This window comes from Peromyscus californicus, unplaced genomic scaffold (assembly GCF_007827085.1).
Source record: "Peromyscus californicus insignis strain IS unplaced genomic scaffold, ASM782708v3 Scaffold_9__1_contigs__length_137607984, whole genome shotgun sequence".
NCBI classification, from domain to species: Eukaryota; Metazoa; Chordata; class Mammalia; order Rodentia; family Cricetidae; genus Peromyscus; species Peromyscus californicus.
Genome location: NW_026294617.1, coordinates 52,420,851 through 52,444,295, shown reverse-complemented (window position 1 = coordinate 52,444,295; position 23,445 = coordinate 52,420,851). Strand labels below are relative to the sequence as shown.

General features: G+C 34.5%; 1 protein-coding gene across 2 annotated transcripts in view; it reads right to left on the bottom strand.

The window, feature by feature from the left end:
- The window catches only part of LOC128105925 (ras GTPase-activating protein 1), an 84,520-nt gene that overhangs the window by 22,285 nt on the left and 38,790 nt on the right, over nt 1–23,445 (bottom strand). For both annotated transcript variants that reach the window (XM_052731227.1, XM_052731228.1), the window contains exons 4-9: nt 23,111–23,177; nt 20,589–20,706; nt 17,712–17,743; nt 13,843–13,895; nt 10,985–11,135; nt 5,964–6,042 (exon numbers count right to left, since the gene is read on the bottom strand). In XM_052731227.1, coding sequence (XP_052587187.1) covers nt 5,964–6,042; nt 10,985–11,135; nt 13,843–13,895; nt 17,712–17,743; nt 20,589–20,706; nt 23,111–23,177 — 500 coding nt within the window. The remainder of the gene's footprint in view (nt 1–5,963; nt 6,043–10,984; nt 11,136–13,842; nt 13,896–17,711; nt 17,744–20,588; nt 20,707–23,110; nt 23,178–23,445) is intronic.

Below are 23,445 nucleotides of genomic sequence, written 5' to 3'. Positions count from 1 at the left end.
TTGGGACATTCTGCTGTCTCATTTCCTTACTCAGCAATTATGCCTGGGTACTAAGATGGTAAGAAACAGAAGCATCAGTTACCTCAGATAGAGGTGACAAACTATGGCATGCATGCTAAATTCAGCCCATTATCTCTCTTACTTGGTTGTTGTTTTGTGGTATTGTGGTTTAAACCTAGGGAATTCTGCATGCTAGGAAAGTGCTCTACTACTCAGTTATATCATCAAGTGACCCAGCTCCAAGCCCAGTCCTCCGTTTTTGTACAGAAACTTTTACTGGACCACAGACATGTTTATTAGTTTATATACTGTCTGTAGCTGAAATTTCCATTACCAGGATAGAGTTAGGTATTTGAAATATACTGGACATAAAACCTAACAAGTTACTACCTGGCCCTTTATAGAAAAGCTTTGCCAATCAATCCCTGGTAAAGATACAAGGATGCAATAGTGAAATAAGTCTCTGTGTTGTACCACCCTTGACTTTTAATGCATTGCCAGGTATTACAGCATCTTTAAAAGGGATAGGAGGACATTTTTTTGCCTTTTGTTATTATTCATTAAAAACAGCTAATTAAAACTTCAGACTTTTTAATTTTCTGCTATGAATGGTAAGGGGGAAATGAAAGGAAAATATTGACATTTACCAGAACAATGAATGAATTTTGAAAAATAGCTATACTCTGGACTCTATTGTGAGGAAACTGATTTTGATAACCAAATCTCTTACTATGATATATACAAATTGTTAATGTTCCTTAAATTTTTTATATCAAATTTACTCATGAGGGTTGTGAATTAATGCTGAAAACAAGTTATATAACAGGGTTGTTAAAGTAAAAGTTATAATATAGAATTAAAAAAAACTCACTGAAATATTCTAAGTTGGTATTTCTAAGTATAAAAACATTTTACAATTAGAGAACAATAAATACTACTTTCATAAAAATGGTCTTCAGTGCTTTCAAAAGTATCAGTTTTGAAAAGATAAACCCCATTAGTAATATTTATAGTTTGCGGTCCGCATTGTATTTATAAAAACCAGAGTAATTATAAGCAGAACTTATCAGAATATACAAGACAGCTTGTTCGTCTGCACACAGAAAAGCTGAAGAGCAAGTAGCTGTACTCCAAAGACTTGCTCACTTAAGAAAGCTGTGACTATACATGAGGGAAATAAAACTTGCTACATTTAAGCACTCCTAACATTTTCTTTAAAACTTATTTGGTTTTTTTTTCATTTCTTGTATATATTATATACTAAATTACTTACATACATAAATAACCTAAACATTAAAATACTCAGATGATAATTAGTATTAATACAAATTTGTACTCATCTATTTTTATTTCAATGGTGACAGTCTGTGTGTTAGCTGTATAATGGGGTACACTTATCATTTGAGACATACCACATCCATGCTTAGCTTTAAACACATGACTCCAAGGGAATCTATAAGTGTTGTATATTTCTATGTTATGTAGGTGTGTGTGGGTAAGGAGGCTTGAGGACAAGGTACTGGCCCTTCACAGTCTCTCACACTGTCTCTCCCTGAATTTAGAGCTTGACAATTAAGCAAGACTGGTAGGCCAGAGAGCTCCCAAGATCCTTCTGCACTGTCTCCATGTTGGGATTATAGGTGTGCACCACTGCATCCAGCTTTGGCTGAAGTGGACTCTGGGGAATCGAACTGTTCTCATGTTTGCAATAGCAAGCACTTTACTAACTGAATCATCTCTCCAGCTTGTGTAAAAGTTAAATTAAGGTATACTGACCTACAAATCATAAAGGACTCTGGTATCTTCTAAGGCATGAGTAAGAATGCAGCTTCACTTGCAGGTTGTAATAAATCACTGAATGATAGATAGCAAGGCCTGTTTCCTTATCTTGGCTCACTTTCTACACAGTTCTGAACAAAGAGATCTCATCTTACATAGTCCTCCCTGAGAGTTGATAAAACAGAACCTACAGGCTACCGTAGCCAGACTTCAATTCTGACTCTGTTACTCAATGGCTAAGAAAACACCATTCAACAATCCAATTCAAAACACTAAATTAATCATAGGTCAGTAATGTAGGTTCTAATTAGAGAAAGTCAATACATAATCACTGTATGTTAAAATAAGTAGAGTGCTTTGCAGAACAGAAGTAGCTGTGGTGTTGGTCTCTAAATAAATCTCACTGTGAAGCTAATTTTTTAGTAAAATTTTGAGTAACTAAAGGTAAGTAGATTTCCGAGAGAAAAGCCAGCTCAAAGATCTAAAGGAAGTAAAGATCCTACTGTATTTATAAATCTCAAACAGGACCAAAATATGAATTCAGGAACAGATGAGGACAGTAGAATAAGGTAGGTCAGAAATACGGAAACATCAGTATAGAATTTTCTTGTCTGCCATAAAAGGGATTTTATCTTTTATTCTGAAATAGTGAACATCTTGAAGTACTAAACATAAGAATGGACCCAAGTTACATTTTTTTAAAATTTTTTATTTTTGGGGGGTTTTTCGAGACGGTTTCTCCATGTAGTTTTGGTGCCTGTCCTGGATCTCGCTCTGTAGACCAGGCTGGCCTCGAACTCACAGAGATCCGCCTGGCTCTGCCTCAGAAGTGCTGGGATTAAAGGCGTATGCCACCGCCGCCCAGCTCTAACTCACATTTTAAATGGATAACTCCAACTGTTATATGTTTTAAGGGGGAAAAGGCACTCACAATGAAATAAATCACTATTTTTCGTGGTGTTCATATTCTGAATATATTCTGAAGTCAGAGTAAGAAGATGTTCCCAACAGACCTGACACAGTGAATGGGGAAAAGAGAACCAAGGATGACTCAGTGCCTTGAGAAATATACTTAGCCTTTCAAGTTTAAGTTCTGTTATTTATAAAACAGGCATGATTATAGTGTCAACTTGACCAAACTGTTGGAATAATTCATTAGTATGCATAGAAAAATACCTAAAACGTACTGTTTTTTTAATTTTATATTTTTTTTATTTTTCTATTATCAGTTTGATACAGTATAAATTCTTATCCTAATAGTGAAATGTTTCATTGAGGCTTGCCTAGTAATTGAGTAAAATCAAAACTTATTATAAGCCACAGTCATCCTAGGGTCCCCCCCTCCTATATAGCTCCCCTGGTTCTGTGAGTTGCAGTCTGATTGTTTTTTTGCTTTATATCTAGTATCCACTTATGAGTGAGTACATACCATGTTGTATTTCTGAGTCTGAGTTACCTCACTCAGGATGATATTTTCTAGTTCTACCCATTTGCCTGCAAATTTCATGCTGTCATTGTTTTTCTCTGCTGAGTAGTACTCCATCGTGTATATGTATCACATTTTCTTAATCCATTCTTCAGTTGATGGGCATCTAGGTTGTTTCCAGGTTCTGGCTTATAATTTTATATTTTTTAATGCTTTTATTTATTTTCTGTTTAGGACCAAGAGGTTGTTCCCATGGCACAGTGCACATGTAGAGGTCTGAGGACAATTTGGAGTCTGCCTGGGACTGAACTCAGAGAGTCAGGCTCAAGGACAAGTATCTTGCGCACTGAGCCATCTTTCCAGCTCCTTCCTTCTAGTGTCTTCTCCAGGAAGCAGTTCTAGGACTTGCTTGTTTCTATTTTAGCTAATGTCTGGGTATACAGGGTACCACTGAGGTGAGGACTGAACTGATTCTGCCAGCTGGTCAGATTGTTCATTAGAAAAAGGGTATTATTAGCCTTTGTATCTTCTAGTAGACTGCCAATAAAAGGACAGGTAGGTGTATGTTTTGACTCTTCAAACTTCTGCTGAAACCTAAATTCATTCCAAGACTATGACTAACATTTAACTGCTTTTATAGAAATACATTTGTTTCATAGTAACAATTTTCGAGGCATTCAACTCTTTGTAGAAATTTATGCAAAGCATAGCAACTTTAGGTTTCTTTGGTTATTATAAGAGTTAAGCACACTAAATATATGAAACAAATCATATATACTAAATGATGTTACAGGTTTACACGTCTAACTATAAAAAAATTAAATTAGAAGTACCAATTGAGGATGGAATATTTTATTACTTAATTTCTACACAAAACTTGTGAATTTATGAGACAAACTAGAATCATTTCTAACTCAACTAGCCAAGGAGAACTAAGGATATAACATGCACGATCTGGGTTACTAACCCCTAATAAAAGATCTCAGCAGGAGTTTCTAGAAAAACATACACCACACAAGGTTGTGTTTTAGAAGTGACTGTCTTATATAGCAGTACCTAGAGCAGTTAGCAGTCAAGGTCTCTCAGATCTGCTAACAGAAGTGAGTGTCTGTGTTGATCAATTAATAGAAGATTGTCAAGAAAGAATAGAAACTCAAAGCTGATTTAAACTAGTTAGATCTAGATAGACAGAATACTGACAGGGATATAGGAAGGATCTGGATCTCTGTGAGTTCAGGGCCACATTGGAAACAGAGCCAGGTAGTGGTGGCACACACCTTTAATACCAGTATTGAGAAGCACACATGCCTTTAATCCCAGGAAGTGACATGGCTGGGCAAAGAAAGGTATATAAGGCGTGAGCAAACAGGAACTAAAGCAGTTCAGCTGAGATCCTTTCGTGTGAGGACTCAGGATTTTAGTCAGAGGATTTGTGGAGCTGGTGAGGTAATAGATTCTGGCTGTGGCTTGCTCTGCTGCTCTGATCTTTCATCTTTCACCTCAATATCTGGCTCTGGGTATTTTATTATAAGACCATCCAAGATTCAAACAACAAAAACTATAGGCAAATGAAGTAATAAAAAATTTAAACTTCTCTTGGCCTTAATATTCTTCCATCAATTTTGTTTGTTTGCCTGTTTGTTTGTTTGTTTGTTTGTTTTTTCCGAGACAGGGTTTCTCTGTGTAGTTTTGATGCCTGTCCTGGATCTCGCTCTGTAGACCAGGCTGACCTCAAACTCACAGAGATCTGCCTGGCTCTGCCTCAGAAGTGCTGGGATTAAAGGTGTGCGCCACCACCACCTGGCTCTTCCATCCATTTTTTTTAACCTATATAAAACTGGCTGTGAAAACCATGCCATCTCCATTTTTCCTAAAAAGAATTCACTCCTTTCCCTAGTGTTATTCTGTCTTCACCATTGCTATCATCCCTCAAGAAGGTACCAAGTACTATAAGCCTGGCAAACAAGCCAGGTCTGTGGGGAAGGGGGAGGGGGACACACACAGAACTATACCACCCACTCTAACACTCAGGAGTCATTACTATGCAGAAGCAGAGAAGATGTGAGAGCCCTGGCCCCTGGGATGAAGGCAACAAATGCCATCCTCTAGACTCAGTACAACCACTGCAATTATCAATTCACCACAACTGCAATTATCGATGTTGGGTCCATATTAGACTGGTCCTATCAACAATCAATCACAGAATGTGGAGGGACTCACTAGGTACTACTCTATACCTCTGATCTATTGACAGATTCTGGGAGAAGTGAGAATCACTGTCTTTACTTGTGATACCACTCCTAAGCACAGCATGACTCCAAGGGACAGCTCCAAACACATGGTTATACAGACAGCCCTGGTTAAACTCTGTGGGTCACAAAACAAAATTAACAGACTGAATGAGAGGTATTTTTGGGGACGAGGTAGGGCAGACAAGAGGTGAGAAATAAGAGTAGTCAGCAGGCATGCACACATGTGTAAAACTGTCTAAGAACAAATGTAATAAAAATAAAAACCAAAGACAGAGAAATAAGCTACCAGGACTTACTTGGTATCTATTAATTATCTAAATTATCTAAAGTGAACATAATTGAAAAATAAGAAATTCTCTTAGAATTCATTTCCTAAAGAAATCTAAATTATCCATAGCTTTAAATTTTATCTAGTTTGAGCAGAATCAGTATTTATATAACCATCACAAAAATCATGTTTAAAACAAGATGCTAATTATTTCAAGCAAGAAAAAAATAACACTGACCTGCATTGGTACAGGTTCCTTAAGATAATAGCCTTCAACAATCTGTTCTTTCCGATAGTGATCTATGATGTCCCCAATACTGTTAAAATAAATAACTGTATAAATTTCTTAGAATACAAGTAAACCATGTTACCAAGGATTATCTATTCATAAGTAGTCTTTGAAAGCATATACTCTGAATAATTAATAGAATACACTATCATAATAGTCACATTATTTTATAAAAAAATAAGATATTCCGAATACAGGTTTGCAGGTTGGAATATGTAAGCTAAAGATTGTGGTTCCATATCAAACACACAGCCAAGTCCATGATACTACACTCCATACTCAGAAAGTGACGACATTCATTGAGAAAATGATTACAAGTTATGGCTTTTGGTTTTCTGAAAAAACAATCTTTCCGACATATGAGGAACTAACAGACATGGCATTTATTTAGCGAATGATAAACTAAGAACTTCTGTCATCAAATCACACATATGCTTGCTTTTGCTTATACTGTCATTATGTCCTAACACGTGAGTAGTTAGGTGAAGATACAAGTCAAAGAAGAAAAAGGGAAAGGAGCAGACCTCTGCCTGTAGAGTTGTCACTGTGGCAGGGAAGGATTAAAGACTTGGATTAAAAAGTACCAACAATGTTTCTATGTATTTGGGAAATGTTACTAATGAAACTGAAAGTAAAAATGACATAATATAACACAGCTTAGGATGCCATCAAATATTTTTTGTAAAACATAAAAGTATATTCTATAATTAGTAGGTCAAATTAATGTCTAGATATTTAATTTCTAGAATTTTAAACTTTCATTTTATATACTAAATGGAGGAGTATTTTTAAGATACACAAGAAATATGTCTCCAAAAAGACTTTGTTAACCTGCCTCTTGATTTATTCTTCCCAGAGTTCTTCAGAATGACAGAGTAACTGTCGTATTTTTTTTTTGGTGTGTGTGTGTGTGTGTGTGTGTGTGTGTGTGTGTGATACAGTTTCAAGTATCTTTCCTATACTACAAAATTTAAATTAAATATAATATTCAAAAGTAAAATATGAAGATCAATAAAAATAACTATAAATACAGCTAAATATTAACACACAGTAGAAAGGTGGAATGAAAACAAGATTTTTTTTAGGAAGATATGGAAAATAATAAATTTTGAAAATAGGGTAAATCTAAAATTATTTAAAGAGAAATGAAAATCAGGAAGAACAAGAAGCAGCTGGACATGGTCACAAAGCTGACTGTTTTAAGGTAAAAAGTATCTTATCTATGGATGCATGGGAAGGTAGATGTAATCAGGTCATGATAAATGCAGGTATGGAAATTTCACAGTGAAACTCAATCATTTGTACAATTAAAATGTTTTCAGATTATATAAATGATTCTTGGTAAGAAAGTTTAAAATTAAATTTTAAACATCTTAAATGGAAGCACCCGGTGTGGGCGGAAAAAACTGCCGTCAGAAACTGCAGGTTATGAAATGAAAACTACAGTGCCAGCAGGGGGCTGCTTCCCTTAGAGGCAGGCCCCAACAATACAGGCTATCACCTCTACTGCTGACTGACCGTGACAACTACCTGAGAAAGAAGCTTCTAGTTCTGAAACTGCCACACCTTCAACACTGAGAAATAAAATGGAAACAAATCCGGAAGCTTCTTCCCTGTCACAGTTCTAGAAATTGCTATGCAAGTGGATGCAGAGAATTGTCAAGTTTCAGTTATGGACCCCTGTGCCACACTGCCAACCTATCAGGCAACTATTCTTAGTTATGGACCCCTGTGCCACACTGTCAACCTATCAGGCAACTATTCTTACAGGGGTAACCAACCATTTTCCATGGGAAACACATCTGGTACTGAAAAGCTGACCGAGCCCATGGCTGCAGCATCACAGGCTCTAGCAGGGAAGATACCACAGCTGCTGTTCTGGGAAGTGGACATGACGCACATCCACATAGGCTCTAGCAGGGAAGATAGTACAGCTGCTGTTCTGGGGAGTGGACATGATGCACATCCACATAGGCTCTAGCAGGGAAGATACCACAGCTGCTGTTCTGGGGAGTGGACATGACGCACATCCACATAGGCTCTAGCAGGGAAGATAGTACAGCTGCTGTTCTGGGGAGTGGACATGATGCACATCCACATAGGCTCTAGCAGGGAAGATAGTACAGCTGCTGTTCTGGGGAGTGGACATGATGCATTTCCAAGCCAAACACAGCAGCACACCTTGAAACTAGCTCTGGGAAGCAGAGGCGGGTGGATTTTTTAAGTTCAAGCAAAGTAAGACTGGTCTATACAGTACCAGGACAGCAAAGGCTTCTAAATAACTATGTTCATCCCCACAGGCTAGTGCTGTTGCCAGATCTGTCAAAGAAGGTTCTTTTTATAGTGCAAAACAGATCCTGCTGAGAATCACAACACTGTCTGCTGAACATTCAGCTATAATCTGACATCTTATCTCCCCTGCAAAACTCAGGGAACATTGTGGAAGAGGGGGCAGAAAGCATATAAGAACTGATTGAAGGGTGCAGTGCTGAAGACTGTCGTCCAGAGATGGCATGACCACTGCATTCGTGAACCATCATCAACTATTAACTGCACACCACTGCTAAGACTCAAACACCCTGAAATGGAGAAGGGAGGGCTCATGAGGGACACCCCTTGCTGGGGGTCAACAGGCAGTCAATAGTGGCCACGTAAGAGAAAGTTATTTTCTTCAGTTACTGCAGCCACTGGGAGAGTACTTATTTATAAAACGAATTTCTAAAGACACATCACGTACTTTAATTTAGTACCTATTACATAAAACTGTGTACATCTCTTCCTAAACTACACAAGTGTTAATCTTCAGTGTCTTACTAAAATCCCACTACCTTTTTACCATTACCTAAATTATACTCTTTTTAGTGATTCCCATGCCTGTTTGTTTTTTCTTTCTATTTATTACAACCTGAACACCATCTTTTCTAACAGTTCAGGGCGCTAATAATGTAGAAATGGTATTTTTTTTGTCCTTTAATTTTTATTCAGCAAATGTCACTAAATAGATTAGTCAATTTGTGTATGCTGAATTCAGTTTGGTGTTAAATGCCTCTCCTTTTCTAAAGTTGTGTCAAAGCTGTAGCTCAATATTACTTAGGAAACAGCAAAAATTTAAAGGGAAAACAGAATATCATAGTATGCCTGTTAGATTTCATGAATATTGTATCAGATATTCACATCTAAGTAACAGAAAATGTGTTTTCTTTTCAATTACTTCCTAGGAAAAATTACTAATAATGCTTTTTTCTGTGTTTAATTTGGGCCTTCTTTTTATTTTTATATTCTAGGTGCGTGAAAGCATGTGTGTACCATGGCATGTGTCTAGAGGTCGGGGGCAGCTTTTGAGAATGAGTTTATCTCCTCTCACCGTGGGTTCCAGGAATCAAACCCATGGTGTCAGACTTGCAAAGAATCTGGTTTTTGACTCTGAACTATCTTGTCAGCCTTCAATTTCATTCCAAGAATTAAGCAAACAAACAAAACTAGAAACAAGGTACCTGAGCATTTTAAGGTTAATATATCCATAGGGAAAAAAGTCAAGAAGTCGAATTTGGGGAGTGGTAGAGACCAGATTGAATACCATTTTGTAAGCACACTAATAATTTTGTAAAAATTGTAAAAAGTCCCTGAATTATTTCTTCTTGTTCCATTGTGGTCTCTAATTATAAAGACTACCTTTATAAATCTTACCAAGAGCCCACAGTTCCTAAAAAGATTTTCCATGTTTGCAGAGATAAAGAAGTTTGGATTAAAACAACCTTCAAAGTAACTAATCCTGTGTAAATGAAATCATCCTGTAGTACCATCCCTGAATGAAAATGGCTCCCAAAGACTCAGAGCACGGCACTATTACGAGGTGTGGCCTTGCTGGAGAAAAGTGTGTCACTGGGGGTGGGCTTTGAGGTTTCAGAAGCTCAAGCCAGGCCGTCACTCTCTCTTCTGCTGCCTGTGGATCAAAATACAGAACTCTCAGCTACCTCTCCAATACCACATCTGCCTACATACCACCAAGCTTTCTGACATGGTAACAGACCAAACTTCTGAACTGTAAGCATGCCCGAGTTAAATGTCATAGTGTCTCTGCACAGCAATGAAACCCTAACTAAGACAATCTTTAAAGGGGGAAAAAAATCTCAATCTTGATGTTTAGTAATTTAGTTGCATATGTATACTTTCAAATGTATGTTCCAAGTCTCCCAAAACCTTGATAATGGTAAAATCTAATTTAAGACAAATTAAAACTCTAGCAAACTAGATTCTAGGTGAAGATGTCTAAAACCAAGGTACTCAGTAGCTTAATAAGATGAGGTGTGCAAACATCTAAAATTATATCTTTCAATCTTTTTTAACCGTCCACTAAACTTCTGATAAGCAAAAGGTCTTACCACTAGATTTTTGTTTTTTCAAGATAAGTCAGCTGTTGAAGCTTTATGAATTTAAAACTCAGACTGGAATTTAGGGAATTCTAATTGAGATGGGGAATACTAGAGCAGTATTAACAAGCTAAGCAGGTAAATTTATTTTAAAAACAAGATTATGCAAGCCCACCAAAGAGGAAACAATAGTACTCTCTATTATCTTTTCTTTTCCAGAAGAATACTGCCGCTCTGTATCACAGTTTCCTCTACTAATTTCTAAAATTCATTATGCGTTTTAAGAGAAAGACAAAGTTTCTCATTAGTTGAGAGGTAAAAACAAATCACGACACACAAAAAGTATCAACTTCTTGAATAAGCCAATTACATGACATTTGTATAAATCAGGGAATTACCTACAAATAGCTTATACATAAATATTTTATTAAACAAGATATTTGGGAATTGACAAGTATTAATATTCATGTTTGATACTGTTTAAAGCACTCTCAGATAAGACTACAGCTATTATATTAGAAACTGAGGAAGTTTAATATATTTTGAGTCCAACTATTTTTGCCACAAATAAAAGATAATTTAATCTGTTTCATGATTTACCTGTTGTAATATCGACCTCCCATCATAAACTGGTTGTTAGGTGTTGGGCAAATTTTAAACCGCTGAATATTTTCATTGGTCCGAAAATACAAGGAATAATCACCAGGAGTATTATCTGAAGGCCTCACAAGAAAGCTGCAGACTTGGCCAACTGTAAAAATTAAGTTGTTAGCTTTATACTCTATCAAATAAAAAGAAAATATGTTAAGTAATCTAATTAGGAAGTATATTCAAAGTCATAACCACATGTAAATTTTTATCATAAAACTTTAGGACAGCGTTTCCTATTTTAATTTTATGATTTACAACCACTCATATTGTTCCTAATTTATCTTAACTAGTTTTATTTCCTAAACCTATGGAACTGAAAGTCTGCAACAGTAACTTCTGGAGTAAGGCAGAAAGAACCACCTGACAGTGCCAGTAACTCGAACTATTACATCATATGGTAATCTCCTAAAGAAAGTCTTCAAAATTAAACTCATTTTGCCCAATAGTCTATACTTTCTCTGGATTTCCAATTAATGATTAAAAAGCAAATGGTTATATAACGGTATCAGTGCTTACAAAGGTAGGTTCAAAATAACTTAAGTATCTGAGTATATTATCATAGTCAATAAATACATCAGATAATTTACTCACTAGGTATCATCCTGAAAAGGTGCACACAAAAGACTATCTTCAATTAGCAATAACTCCTAATACCATAATGTTTCCTTTGTGGTTAAATACTGGTTAACAGAAAGATTAGGAATTGACTCTTGTAAGACAGCATAACTAACACAATATCACATGTAATTCTTGTATAAATGAGTAATAGCTCCAATCATCTAGCTTAGGCTCTTGCTATCAATTGTATTGGTGTTCGATACAAAGAAGTAAAAAGAAAATCTTCTTATATTGAGTTTTCAAAGTTCAGCTTAATATATAAGTAAATAATAAAAACCTGTACAAACTGTGCAATTTAATATATGATAAAGAAATTTCTTGGTGACAATGCTGATACTCTGTTTCTTCTTCAATGTAAAATAGGAATCATGTGCAAATTTATACATGAATGTGCTTGTGTAGTTTCGGTAAAGTGTCCACTCTTTCTAAAAGAGTGTAGGAATGAACAAAAATACAAACTAACGTGAGAAATGTTTAGATTCTTTTCTTTTTCTTTTTTTTTTTTTTTTGATTTTTTTGAGACAAGGTTTCTCTGTGTAGCTTTGCACCTTTCCTGGAACTCGCTTTGTAGACCAGGCTGGCCTTGAACTCACAGAGATTTGCCTGCCTCTGCCTCCCGAGTGCTGGGATTAAAGGCGTGTGCCACCACCGCCTGGCTCTTTTCATGTTTTGACATCTAAAAAATAATGGATACTTCAAGTACTTGGTGATTCAATATCTAAATATAAACCTACACTAACAGCTCACTAAAATTAGTATTTTTGGTTCTACCTGAAAAGCTGATGACATAGCACTCTGGTTTAAACTTGATCTCTATATCTAGCATTGGCATATTTTAAACTGTTTCTGAACCTACTAAGTACAGGTTAAAACATTAAGCACTTCAAAAACTGCCTCAAATCCTATATGTGAATAAATCATTGATTTAAGATGTAATGATATATCTTAAAACAACTAAGGCCACATATTTAACAATTACTATTTATTTACTATAGTTACCTATTTCAGGGTACCCTATAAAATACAGGAACTACCAATTTTTCAAGAACCACAACATCTAAAATATATATAATAGATTGTTCTTGTCATCAATCTTTGTCAAATATAGTTTACTATTAAATATCTGATAGTTAAATTAACCTCACAATGAACAGTAAATAATAAAGAGCAAAGTAACATAGTTGTTACTTTAAATCACTGGTCCTCAACCTTCCTAATGCTGCAACCTTTAATATAGTTCCTCATGTTTTGGTGACCCATCCCAACTATAAAGTTAGTTTATTCCTATTTCATAACTGTAACTGTGCTAATGTTAGCAATTGTAATGAATATTTTTGGTGATAGAGGTTTGTTAAAGGGGTCATGACCCACAGGTTGAGAACTGTTGCTTTAAATAATAAACCCTTAATGTAAGTAAACTTAATTGGCATCTTCCTCTAACAATCAGAAAAATTAGGAATGCATTTTAAATAAGGCTCAATTATGTAATTCCACCCTGCACACAAATAATACAAGAATGTATATTGGTGCATGCCTTTAATCCCAGCACTCAGGAGGCAAAGGCAGGTGGATCTTTGTGAGTTCGAGGCCAACCTGATCTACAGAGCGAGTTCCAGGACAGCCAGAACTACACAGAAAAACCCTGTCTTGAGGGGAAAAAAAAAAAAAAAAAAAAAAAAAAGTACAATATAAATAAATGGAAAAAGAATGATAACATGGAATTCCTCTACTGATACATTGCATGTTATATGGTATTTGTAGACTAGAACTTACATGACCAATAAAAAGAATGACAAAATTTGTATTTGTAAATATGAAATGTTTTCTTAAAACATTTCTTAACATTAAAAAGTATATTATGTATTCTTCTAAGTATATTATATGTAGGATAGCCCTGAGCTACATAAAACTTATGTATCACAAGATCATAAGCTGTAACACATGGGGAAGGAAACAGGGACAGTGGCTAGGGAAGAAGAAAAATATACTTCACAGGGTTTATTAGACATGTACGTTTTAACCTAAAAAAAAAAAAAAAAAAACCAGAAAAATATCGGTTTCCAAGCATTGCAAAGAAAATACAATATGCATAAGTATTAATCAAATGGTAAAGGAAAGCACAGCACATGAGAAAAAGTTGTTTCAATTTTATACTTTATAAATAGAGACACTGAAGAATACAAAGGTACCTGTCATTAATAAATTATAAGCTTCTTGTTTGGAAATCTTCCCATGGAACCATCTTTAAAGAGAACAAACATGACATGTAAATCAAAAGTCCACATGCTGATGCTTTCATATACTCCAAAGTAAGCAAAGTTTTCATAATTCACACTGACATGAAATAAACGTGATCGAAATGACACTTCATCCATTACATTTCTATTGTGTTTTAGAAACTTACTGTGCTTTATTTCAACAAAGTACCAAAAAACTAGAAACTGTCAAGTAAAATTTTAAACTACAATTTCCATATTAACTGTAATATTTTTTAAAATACTGGTTTTAGTTCTAGGGTTTGAGTTCTAGTAGTATCTGTTACATGCTTATATCACAGCTCCATTTTCCCTTGGATGGCTTGTAGGGGATAGGGGAGATAATAAAGACAGAACCAAATTATTTTTCTTGTCTCTCTCAAAATTAATTTTCTTTTAACATAAGATCTCTCCCAATAAAATTAAAATGTTAAAGAACAAGTCCATACCAACAGAAAGAACTTAACCTATTTTTAATTCTGAGCTAATAGTCTATCAAACTGGACTGCTAAAGAATTTTATAATCTGTATTCTGGAATTAAGCATTTAGAAATTATTATGAACTGTAACAGCTGAAAATATGGCACAATAAAATTTCAAGTACTTAGTATTTACCTTTACATAAAATGACATGTTAAAAAAAATTACTTAAGGATCAGGAGTGGTGGTGCATCCCTTTAATCTGAGAACTTGGGAGGAAAAGATCACTATAAATTTAGGCCAGCTTGGTTTACACAGTGAGATCCAGGCCAGCTGGGACCATACAATAAGACCTTGTCTCAAAAATAAAATAAATCCAATCATTTAAAAGTCAAAGTCCTGAAGTTTTCCCTCTTATTTAGGTGAAATCCCACTGTCTCTCACTGGTAATCTCAGATCACTTCTCTACCACTCTGCTGCATCTTCTTCAAGTCTACAATGACTTGGAGTAATGAGTTAAGTTCCAGCTGTATAGGACATACTACAAGACAGAAAACATGAGTGCTCTAAGATGCAATGCAACAGGCTTAAAGAGCATTCATTCTGTTTCATTAATCATTCTATTACTAGGGAAAGTTAAAATACTACTTAATTTTCAAGTAAATGAAAAATTAATCTTTAAAGAAATTATTCCAATCATTAAGTTATTAATTCAAATTTCCTGATGCTCTCTGAGCAGACATGAATAATGAAGAGGAAATAAACAATACAGTCTAGAATGCTCTAAAATGTATGAGACTATACACTGCATTCAAGTAAATGCTAAACTACCATTTACTACACATGCTAGAGTGGATTTCTATATTCTTGGAGAGCTGGCTAGATGGCATCCAAGACCAACCCTAGAGTTTTCTATCCAGTAAAAATAAAACCCAGAGAGTTTTAAAACTCTTAAGAGTTAAGTTTTAAAGATGAATAATATTTTGAACTTTAAGAAAATAACCTTGAGGCAAAGGGGCAATATTATTTCTTGGAGTTATTCTTGTATAAAACTGATATAATTTATAAAGTACATGATTTGTACTCAACATAATAGTCCTTGCTCTTAAGAAGTTCAGACTCTGGTTAGGATAAAACAGTGTAAAACTACAGTAAGTACAGTGATGAGTACGTGCTGGGGAGTTTGGAGAGTAATGGAGAAAGGCACAAGTCTTCAGCATATGTAAGGAACATTAAGATTCACTGAATGTAAATTTACTAAGTTAGATAACTACATAAACAACTGAAGGGTAATCCTCGCCTGGGAAGCAGCTTAGTAAAACATAAAGATAAAAAATAAAGCCATGCACCAGAAAAGTTTACAAAGGGCAGAGTGAGGTAATAAGACTAATAAAAGGTACAGGAGACAGGTACTCTAAGTATTAGAACAGAGAATGTGAGGAGACTAATGATTTGGAGTGCCCAGCAGAAGTTGGCTGTTATACCAGATACTACTAAGAATGAATATAATAAAGTTATTTATGACTGAAAAGAAGGCACATAGTCAATAAATATTTTAGAAGAAAATAATTATTAGAACTTAGTATTGCCTACACAGAAAATGTGGAGTATAAAGAAACTAAGTTAGTCATACTAGCTATTTAATCTCAAAGGGGATTCATTGTGCCTAAAGGATACTTTAAAAGATTTCCAATACTTCACTGCCAGAGTCTCTACTTTAAATACTAAAGAGAGTAAGCACATACATAAAATAAATCAACATAAAATTTAACTTATGCTAAATACCACATAAAGTTCAGAAAAATATAAGACTAACGTATTAACAGAAAACTTCCCAGTGAAGTCTTATACTTGACATTGAAAAATGAGTGAAGTTTTAAACATTTACTGGCATCTGTAGATCTGTACTCTTAAAACAGGGATACGAGGAATTTACACTTTCTCTTGAAAATCTAAAGGATTTCATAATATTGAACTCAGATTCATTTAGTGTGTGTGTGTGTGTGTGTGTGTGTGTGTGTGTGTGTGTGTGTGAATGCCTTTACCTTCTGAGCCATCTTACATGCCCCATGAATTCACATTCTTGCACATATTAACTAGACAGAGTGGTCACCTTAAGACATGCAAAAAACTTGCAAGTTTTCTACTTCTCATAATCGGTAATATTAAACAATTAATGTCAATTGCCATTTGCTACCACTCAGGCTGCTGTCCTCTGACAAGAGGGAAAGACATGATTCTTTGCACTATGATCTCTATCAAGATCAGGATTATTGTGTTTGGAGAAAAATGGGAATATATGTATGTATGTACGTACGTACGTACATGCACACATTCATTCACACACATACACATACACACACACACATTCCAATCTACTTTTGTTGTGAATCTGATTCCTTCAAGCATTAACTAGAATTTGAAACTGCTGATACAGACTTCAAACACAATCAACTAGGTTGAGTTGAGCAATGGAGGCACTTGTATCCATATGGAGTAGTAATATAAGAATGTACTCTGCCGGGTGGTGGTGGCACACGCCTTTAATCCCAGTACTTGGGAGGCAGAGGCAGGCGGATCTCTGAGTTCCAGGCCAGCCTGGTCTCCAAACCAAGTTCCAGGAAAGGCGCAAAGCTACACAGAGAAACCCTGTCTCGAAAAACCAAAAAAAAAAAAGGAATGTACTCATAAGATATAATATAGTCTATTAATAAAAAGATAATAAAAGAACTACATGTTGAATGTTCAATTTAATGTACTTCCTCTTCTAATGGCTAGAGAACAAGAAAACAAAACATTTGTGGCAAGCTTTAAATACCATCTATAAATGCTGACAGGTTGATTAAGAAAAAAATGCACTGAAAAGATAATAGATGAACACTCTATTGAAATAATATGAATAAAATAGAATATGATTGAAGGCTAAGATTTTAGAAGGAATCCTGTACACATAAAAGGAGTCGAAAAGGCTTACTTTAAAAGACCTTGCTTGTTTATACTAAGATTGTCAGAAGTTCTCTCACATATGCATACTAAAAACTGAGTTTAAAATTTCATTAATGATTTGGTCACAAAAATAAGAACTACTACAATTAGTAAGAAAATGAGGAAATAGGAGGAGCTGTACTGGTCATTAAGATGCAACATAATCTTTACTGACAAGGCTTTAGTTTGGGGATACGAGATTCATATACAGGTATAGGCTACTGTTTGTTTAAAACTAAGAATTTAGTATTAGATTCTTAAGAAGTATTTATATATCAATTCTCTGAACCAAATTTAAAAAATATATCAGTCTAAAATTCATTAAGTATTTTTGACTATTTTTCTAATTTACAGTTTTACATTATTGTTTTTCCTTTTAATAATTAATACAAACTCACATTTTGCCTTCGTGTGGATCTTCTTCCCGGCCCTAAAGGGAAGAGATTAAGACAGCATAATTTTTAATTTTATGAAATTAAATCTTAATCTAATTTCATGAAAATTCCTAAGAATTCGATCTTCAAAACTATCTCCAGAATACTTTTCATAGTTGTTAGGAGAAAAGATGTTTCCGTTCAAGAACTGTCACTATGTAGTTCTCTGTTCTCTCCTCTCCATGTTGTCATCAGTTTAAATCAGACCCTTTCTTCTTTTCTTATAAACTATTAAGGTAGTAGTCCCAACTACAGTATAATTACCCCCTCCAACCTCTCTGAATTCCTAGTGTCAACTGTAGATGTGCACTTAAGAATAAACAAACCAAATGGACACACACCTTTAAAGCAAACCTTTACTTTACTACCCTCTTTCCTGCCTACAGATTTATTTTACAAGAAACGCCCTTAACCATAGGCCTCAAGTATATATTTCCTGCCTCATACTACCCACTTTCTAGGTGTCAATGTCATGGTCACACGTAACTACGCCTTTGCTAATCTATTTCACCTCTCTTCTGTAGCTTGCGTTTGATGTGATAAGTGCTGTCAGAATGTCCTCTCAACTACTGCTACCTACCTGTTTTAAAAAAGCAAGCCATTAAGCAAAACTACCTCAAATCCTACCTCCTGACAGTCAAATATTTGACACTAAAATGTGAGCACTTTCTTTTCTGTGGAATATAAAATACATCCTCTCTCTTTCTGCCATCTTTTAAACCTTATCTTACTCTAGTCTGTACTCTGGGATTTAAAGCTATTTTAACACTATTCATTCCAAAATAGTGACTATCTTATTAAATTCTAAGCTATTCTCTATAACATCACCACCACCCCAAACACTGAGTATATACTGAACTATAGTTGTAGCAGCTTACAGTGAGTTTTCAATGAACTGATAATGAAAGAAAAAAATATTAACAAGGACTTCTCTTAATTAGTTCCTTACTAAGTATTTAGTCAGACTAAAATCAAAGTCAATGAATGCTTACTATAGGAACTACAAAATGAGCATTATAACTACCCTCTTTTTAAAAAGTGGTCTAAATGTTTTAAGTACAATGGAATATAGAACCAATGAGTACTATGAAAATAAAGGTAGAAACAATTTGACCTAGAAAAAAAATCTCTGAAAAAAAAAAAAGAGGGTGACAATTGAAGTGAGCTAGTAACAATGAATTAAGTTTTGCAAGGCAACCCAACAGGCCTAGAGTGTGAAGAAGAGGAACCCTTATAGGCATGGAGACATTACACTCATCTACCCAAATTTACAGATGCCAGAGTAATCTAGGCAATGGGGATCTATCAGTGAGTCAGAACAACACCAACAAGAAAAAGATGCCTTTTCCTGGAGCATACAACTCACAGGTAAGACTTAAAAATGTGAATGTGCTTAGAGAATCCTAGTTAGAATTTCAGAGAGGAGAATACCAGTCACATCTTCATTATCTAGACATTGTCCAAGCGGCTTTTCAATCTGCAAAGAATTCACTAACTTCCAATAAACCCACTGTGTAAAATTATACTAAATATCACAGTAAAAACCACTTATATTTCTTAGAATGAATAATTTGCATTATGACTATATTCCTTTTTAGCTACCATACCACACTGTTCTTTTATAATGAATTAACTTTTTTGTTTCATTCTCTGTGTTCATGTTAGGTAATGTCCCCTTATCCTATACTGGACTATTCTTTATTATTCTTCTGCAGACACTTGCTAACCTTCATTTGTTCTTACTAAAGTTTATTTTGTTAATTTTGATCCAGAAATTCAATACTTCAGTTAAAGTACAACTATATTTTCACTCCCTTTCATAATCAGAATAGAGAAGGGTAGTATAATAGGCAAAAGGAAGCCTAACATAAACAAAACCTAAAAGTTTATAAGAGAACTAATACAGACAATAAGGTGCTTCAGTCTGAATGCTCTGCCTGTGTGCCTCTAGAATTCTGAACGCTATTTAAAGAACTGTAAATTATAATCCAAAATCTTTCGCTTTGTATGTAACTATGAATACAAGATGTATCACATATAACTTCCATAACTCCTTCTAACTTTCCTCAGCATGTTTTATGCTTGTGAATCAAGATCTAGTTGCCAGAATAGGCAGACAAAAGAATCAGTAGCCAAAAATAAAAACAAAACAAAACTCTGCCATCGTCCATAGACTCTTGGGGGAGGAGGGGGTAGGGGAAATGGGACATTAAAGATCACAGAAAGCCATTCCTACCACAAAATCTAAAAGGGAAAGGTAAATTCCAAAATCACAATGTTTAATACATTTTGGTGGTACTGTGAGTATTGTCTATAAAGCACAAACACTGCTTGAATGCTGATCTGCATCTAAAAATATATGGGGCAATTTATATTATGTACTAAGATAAATAATAATATATAATATGATAGGAAAGAAAACAAGGGGAATATTCAAACTGTATGAATTTGGGATTATTTATGTGTAATATAATTAAAATTTTCCTAGATTATTAGAAATTATACACACATTTGAAACCATTTAAAATTCCTCTGATTCAAATATACGTAATGAAGAATAGGAACACAAAAATATAACAAAATAAGTACAAGTGATAGTTAAGAAGTAGAGAAGTACTTTCTGCAAAGGCAGCTATATATTATAACATACTAATATACTGTTTATTTCCTTATAAATAAATATTATTTACTAACACCAAATACATCTTAAAATTTCTTTGTGCTTATGAATTAAAAGCTTTCACGAGAAATTTGTCCGTATCTAATAACCCAGAAAATGGATAAGTTCTAAACTTTTATAAAAGACTCAGGATCTGAAATTTAGGAAAATATGAAACTCACCACCTCTTCTACTAGGTCTTCAACAATAAGGCCTTGCTCATCTGTTCTTAGATTTGTAACCCACATCCATCCATCTTCTAATTCATTGTGAACAATGAACATATCTCCTTTTAAGAAACTAAAATAGCAAATGACATTAAAATTTTAAAAACGGACATCGAAGTATTCCTAAACCACCACACTGGATATTATGCTATTAGAAAAATGCAAAAACACTTATAAAATTTAAAAGTTCTAAGCTGTTTCTGACATCTTTTGTGAAAATAAAGAAAGTTAATAATCTGAATCCTAATTTCATTATATGTACAACTTCATTATAGGTTTGATAAGGGTGTCTAGTTTGCTGGATTACATTCAAATTAGAGTTCCTCTATCTACTATCTACTTTGTTAGATTAGATTGAAATTAGAATTCCTCTAAATAATAAACAATTATATAAGCATTAGAAGTAGTTCCAAGAAAACTGAATTTTACAATTTAAATTTCAATGTTGTTATTCTTTCGTATGTATGACAAATGTAATAAAAAAACGATATATAATTAACAAAATATGAGAAAGTAAATTCAGAAAATTTCCTTTAGATAGTCACACTTGATTTTATTATGCAGACACTAGTATTACTTAGCATTGATAATCACACCTTATTTCATTCAAATGCCTACTGTGCAGAGTCCAGTGTTCTTTGTCTAAGCATGGCACCCAGACATGTGTCAGTAGCCATCCATGCTTCTTTCCCTACTACATATTTCACAGTAGATGGATGCACACAGCTTAGCTTCCTCTTTACTACCTAGATGTTTTTAAGCTCTACACCATGAGCAGATGTCAGTTGTTGATTGATGTGTGTCATCAGTATAAAACAAAACCATCAGGAATTCCTTGCAATTTTTCTTCCAGGCTTAAAAAATGTCTCTAAAACATTCTTCTGGTTAGATGCTGCCATTGACCATATTTCTATAAGATATCTTCATATATTTTTCAGTAATTTTCTCTGTCTTAATACTCATAAATTTTAGTTCTACTAAATGAATTTTTCTGATATATTTGACAGTTTTGTTTTCTCTAAATGATCATAACCTTTATTATTTCTCAAATTTCAGAAAACAAAGCTTGTACAAAGCAGAACTTACACATAACATTCTCATTTCAAGAGCCACAGAATAATACTATCTTGACTCTTAAGTCCTCCTTAATGGTGTCCAGTATTTTCCGAGATAAATGGCAGCAGATTTTACAACTTAACTAAATAAATAAAGTCCTTCTAGAACCACTTTTCCAGTTGCTGGGATAACAGACACATACCATTACATCTACATGGAAGTGTTTTCTCATTTACTACAAGAAATACTAGAAAGATGTCCACCAAAGGTCAAAACACAAGAGATCAGCACTTTGCTTCCTCAGTCAGAAGATCAGATGATGCTCTTTTTGTTCAGCCAAACAGCACACTCCAGTGCTGCTCTCTGTTCTGTCCTCAGACTCGGACTTACACTGACTCCCATGGTCTCCTCGGGCCTCGGGACTTAGTGCAATTATAGCATTGGTCTCCTGAATCTACCTCCAATTCTTGAAGTAAATCTTCTCTGGAGAAGCCCAGAATACACATGGACTCTCGAGTCTCAGATCAACAATTAGATGGAATATACTATGAGAACTACAGCCTTAGATGATCAGACTGGAACTTTACAAATTTTCTAGAACTTATATTTCAATACTACTTACTTAAGTGACTTTCTTCCTCTTAGTTGCTTTTATTCATTTTCTCACATTAACTCACAAATAAGTGTATCAATAAGAATTAAATGAGAAGTCATTAGATTGACGATAACTATGTAAAAATGGAACCTTTGAGATGCAAACTAAGTGTTTTCTAATAATTTCCAAAACTTTTAGTACCAGAAAAAAAAGTTTTTATATTTTATCATACTGTTATTTCAAAGAGAAACTATATAGTCAATAACTATTCAGAAGCAGCAAACCATTTCATAGTTAAGAAGCAAGATTTCTACTGAATGATTAAATAGCTTTTAGAAAAGGATAATTTATCAAGTTTTATAATTAATTTATAATCATATTAAATACAAATACAAACAAAAACTATGTTGCTCTAGTTACACAATAGTCTTGAAATTTAAAATTATTTGCCCACTATGCAAAAATCAAAAATTATTTCAGTATCATTTATAGCTAAGGTATAAATGTTATGGGTAATAAAAACCAGAAAATAAACAAATAAATAAAGAAATAAACCACTCACAAACTATGAAAGAACTCTACTTTCTCAGAATTTTTTTTATTTAAAAAAAAAAAAGCTGTTATTTCTCCTGTCATTTTCACTGTGGCCACCCTGATTCGTATCTTCAGTCTGAAGAGACAGGACATCCCATGGGAACACAACAGATCAAATACTAAAGGCAATAGCTATCCTATTTCCTCAAATTCAAAACCTTTCCTAGTTTAAGAGCAATAAATCTTCATTGTCTAGCTCTTTCAAATGCTTATAAGAAATAGTATAAAATACCTTATTTCATCAGTGTCTGGTACTTTCGTGTAGGGTAGAATGGCTCGAACACGCCTTCTATCTTCTACTGGCTGAAAACCATTAAAAATAATACTTAGGGGCTGGGAGATGGTTCATGTCTTTGTAGCTAAAGCCCCTATCCCACAGCCTGAAAACCCAAGCTAGAGCCACAGAACCCACATAAAAATCATTACAGGTGACAGGTGTGGCAGCTGCTGCCTGTAATCGCAGCATTTAGGAGGCAGGACCAGGGCCTATCTGAGGCAAACTATCAAGACAAACTAACCAAACTGAAAAGCCCTGGGTTCATCTAGAGACTTTGCTTCAATTAATCA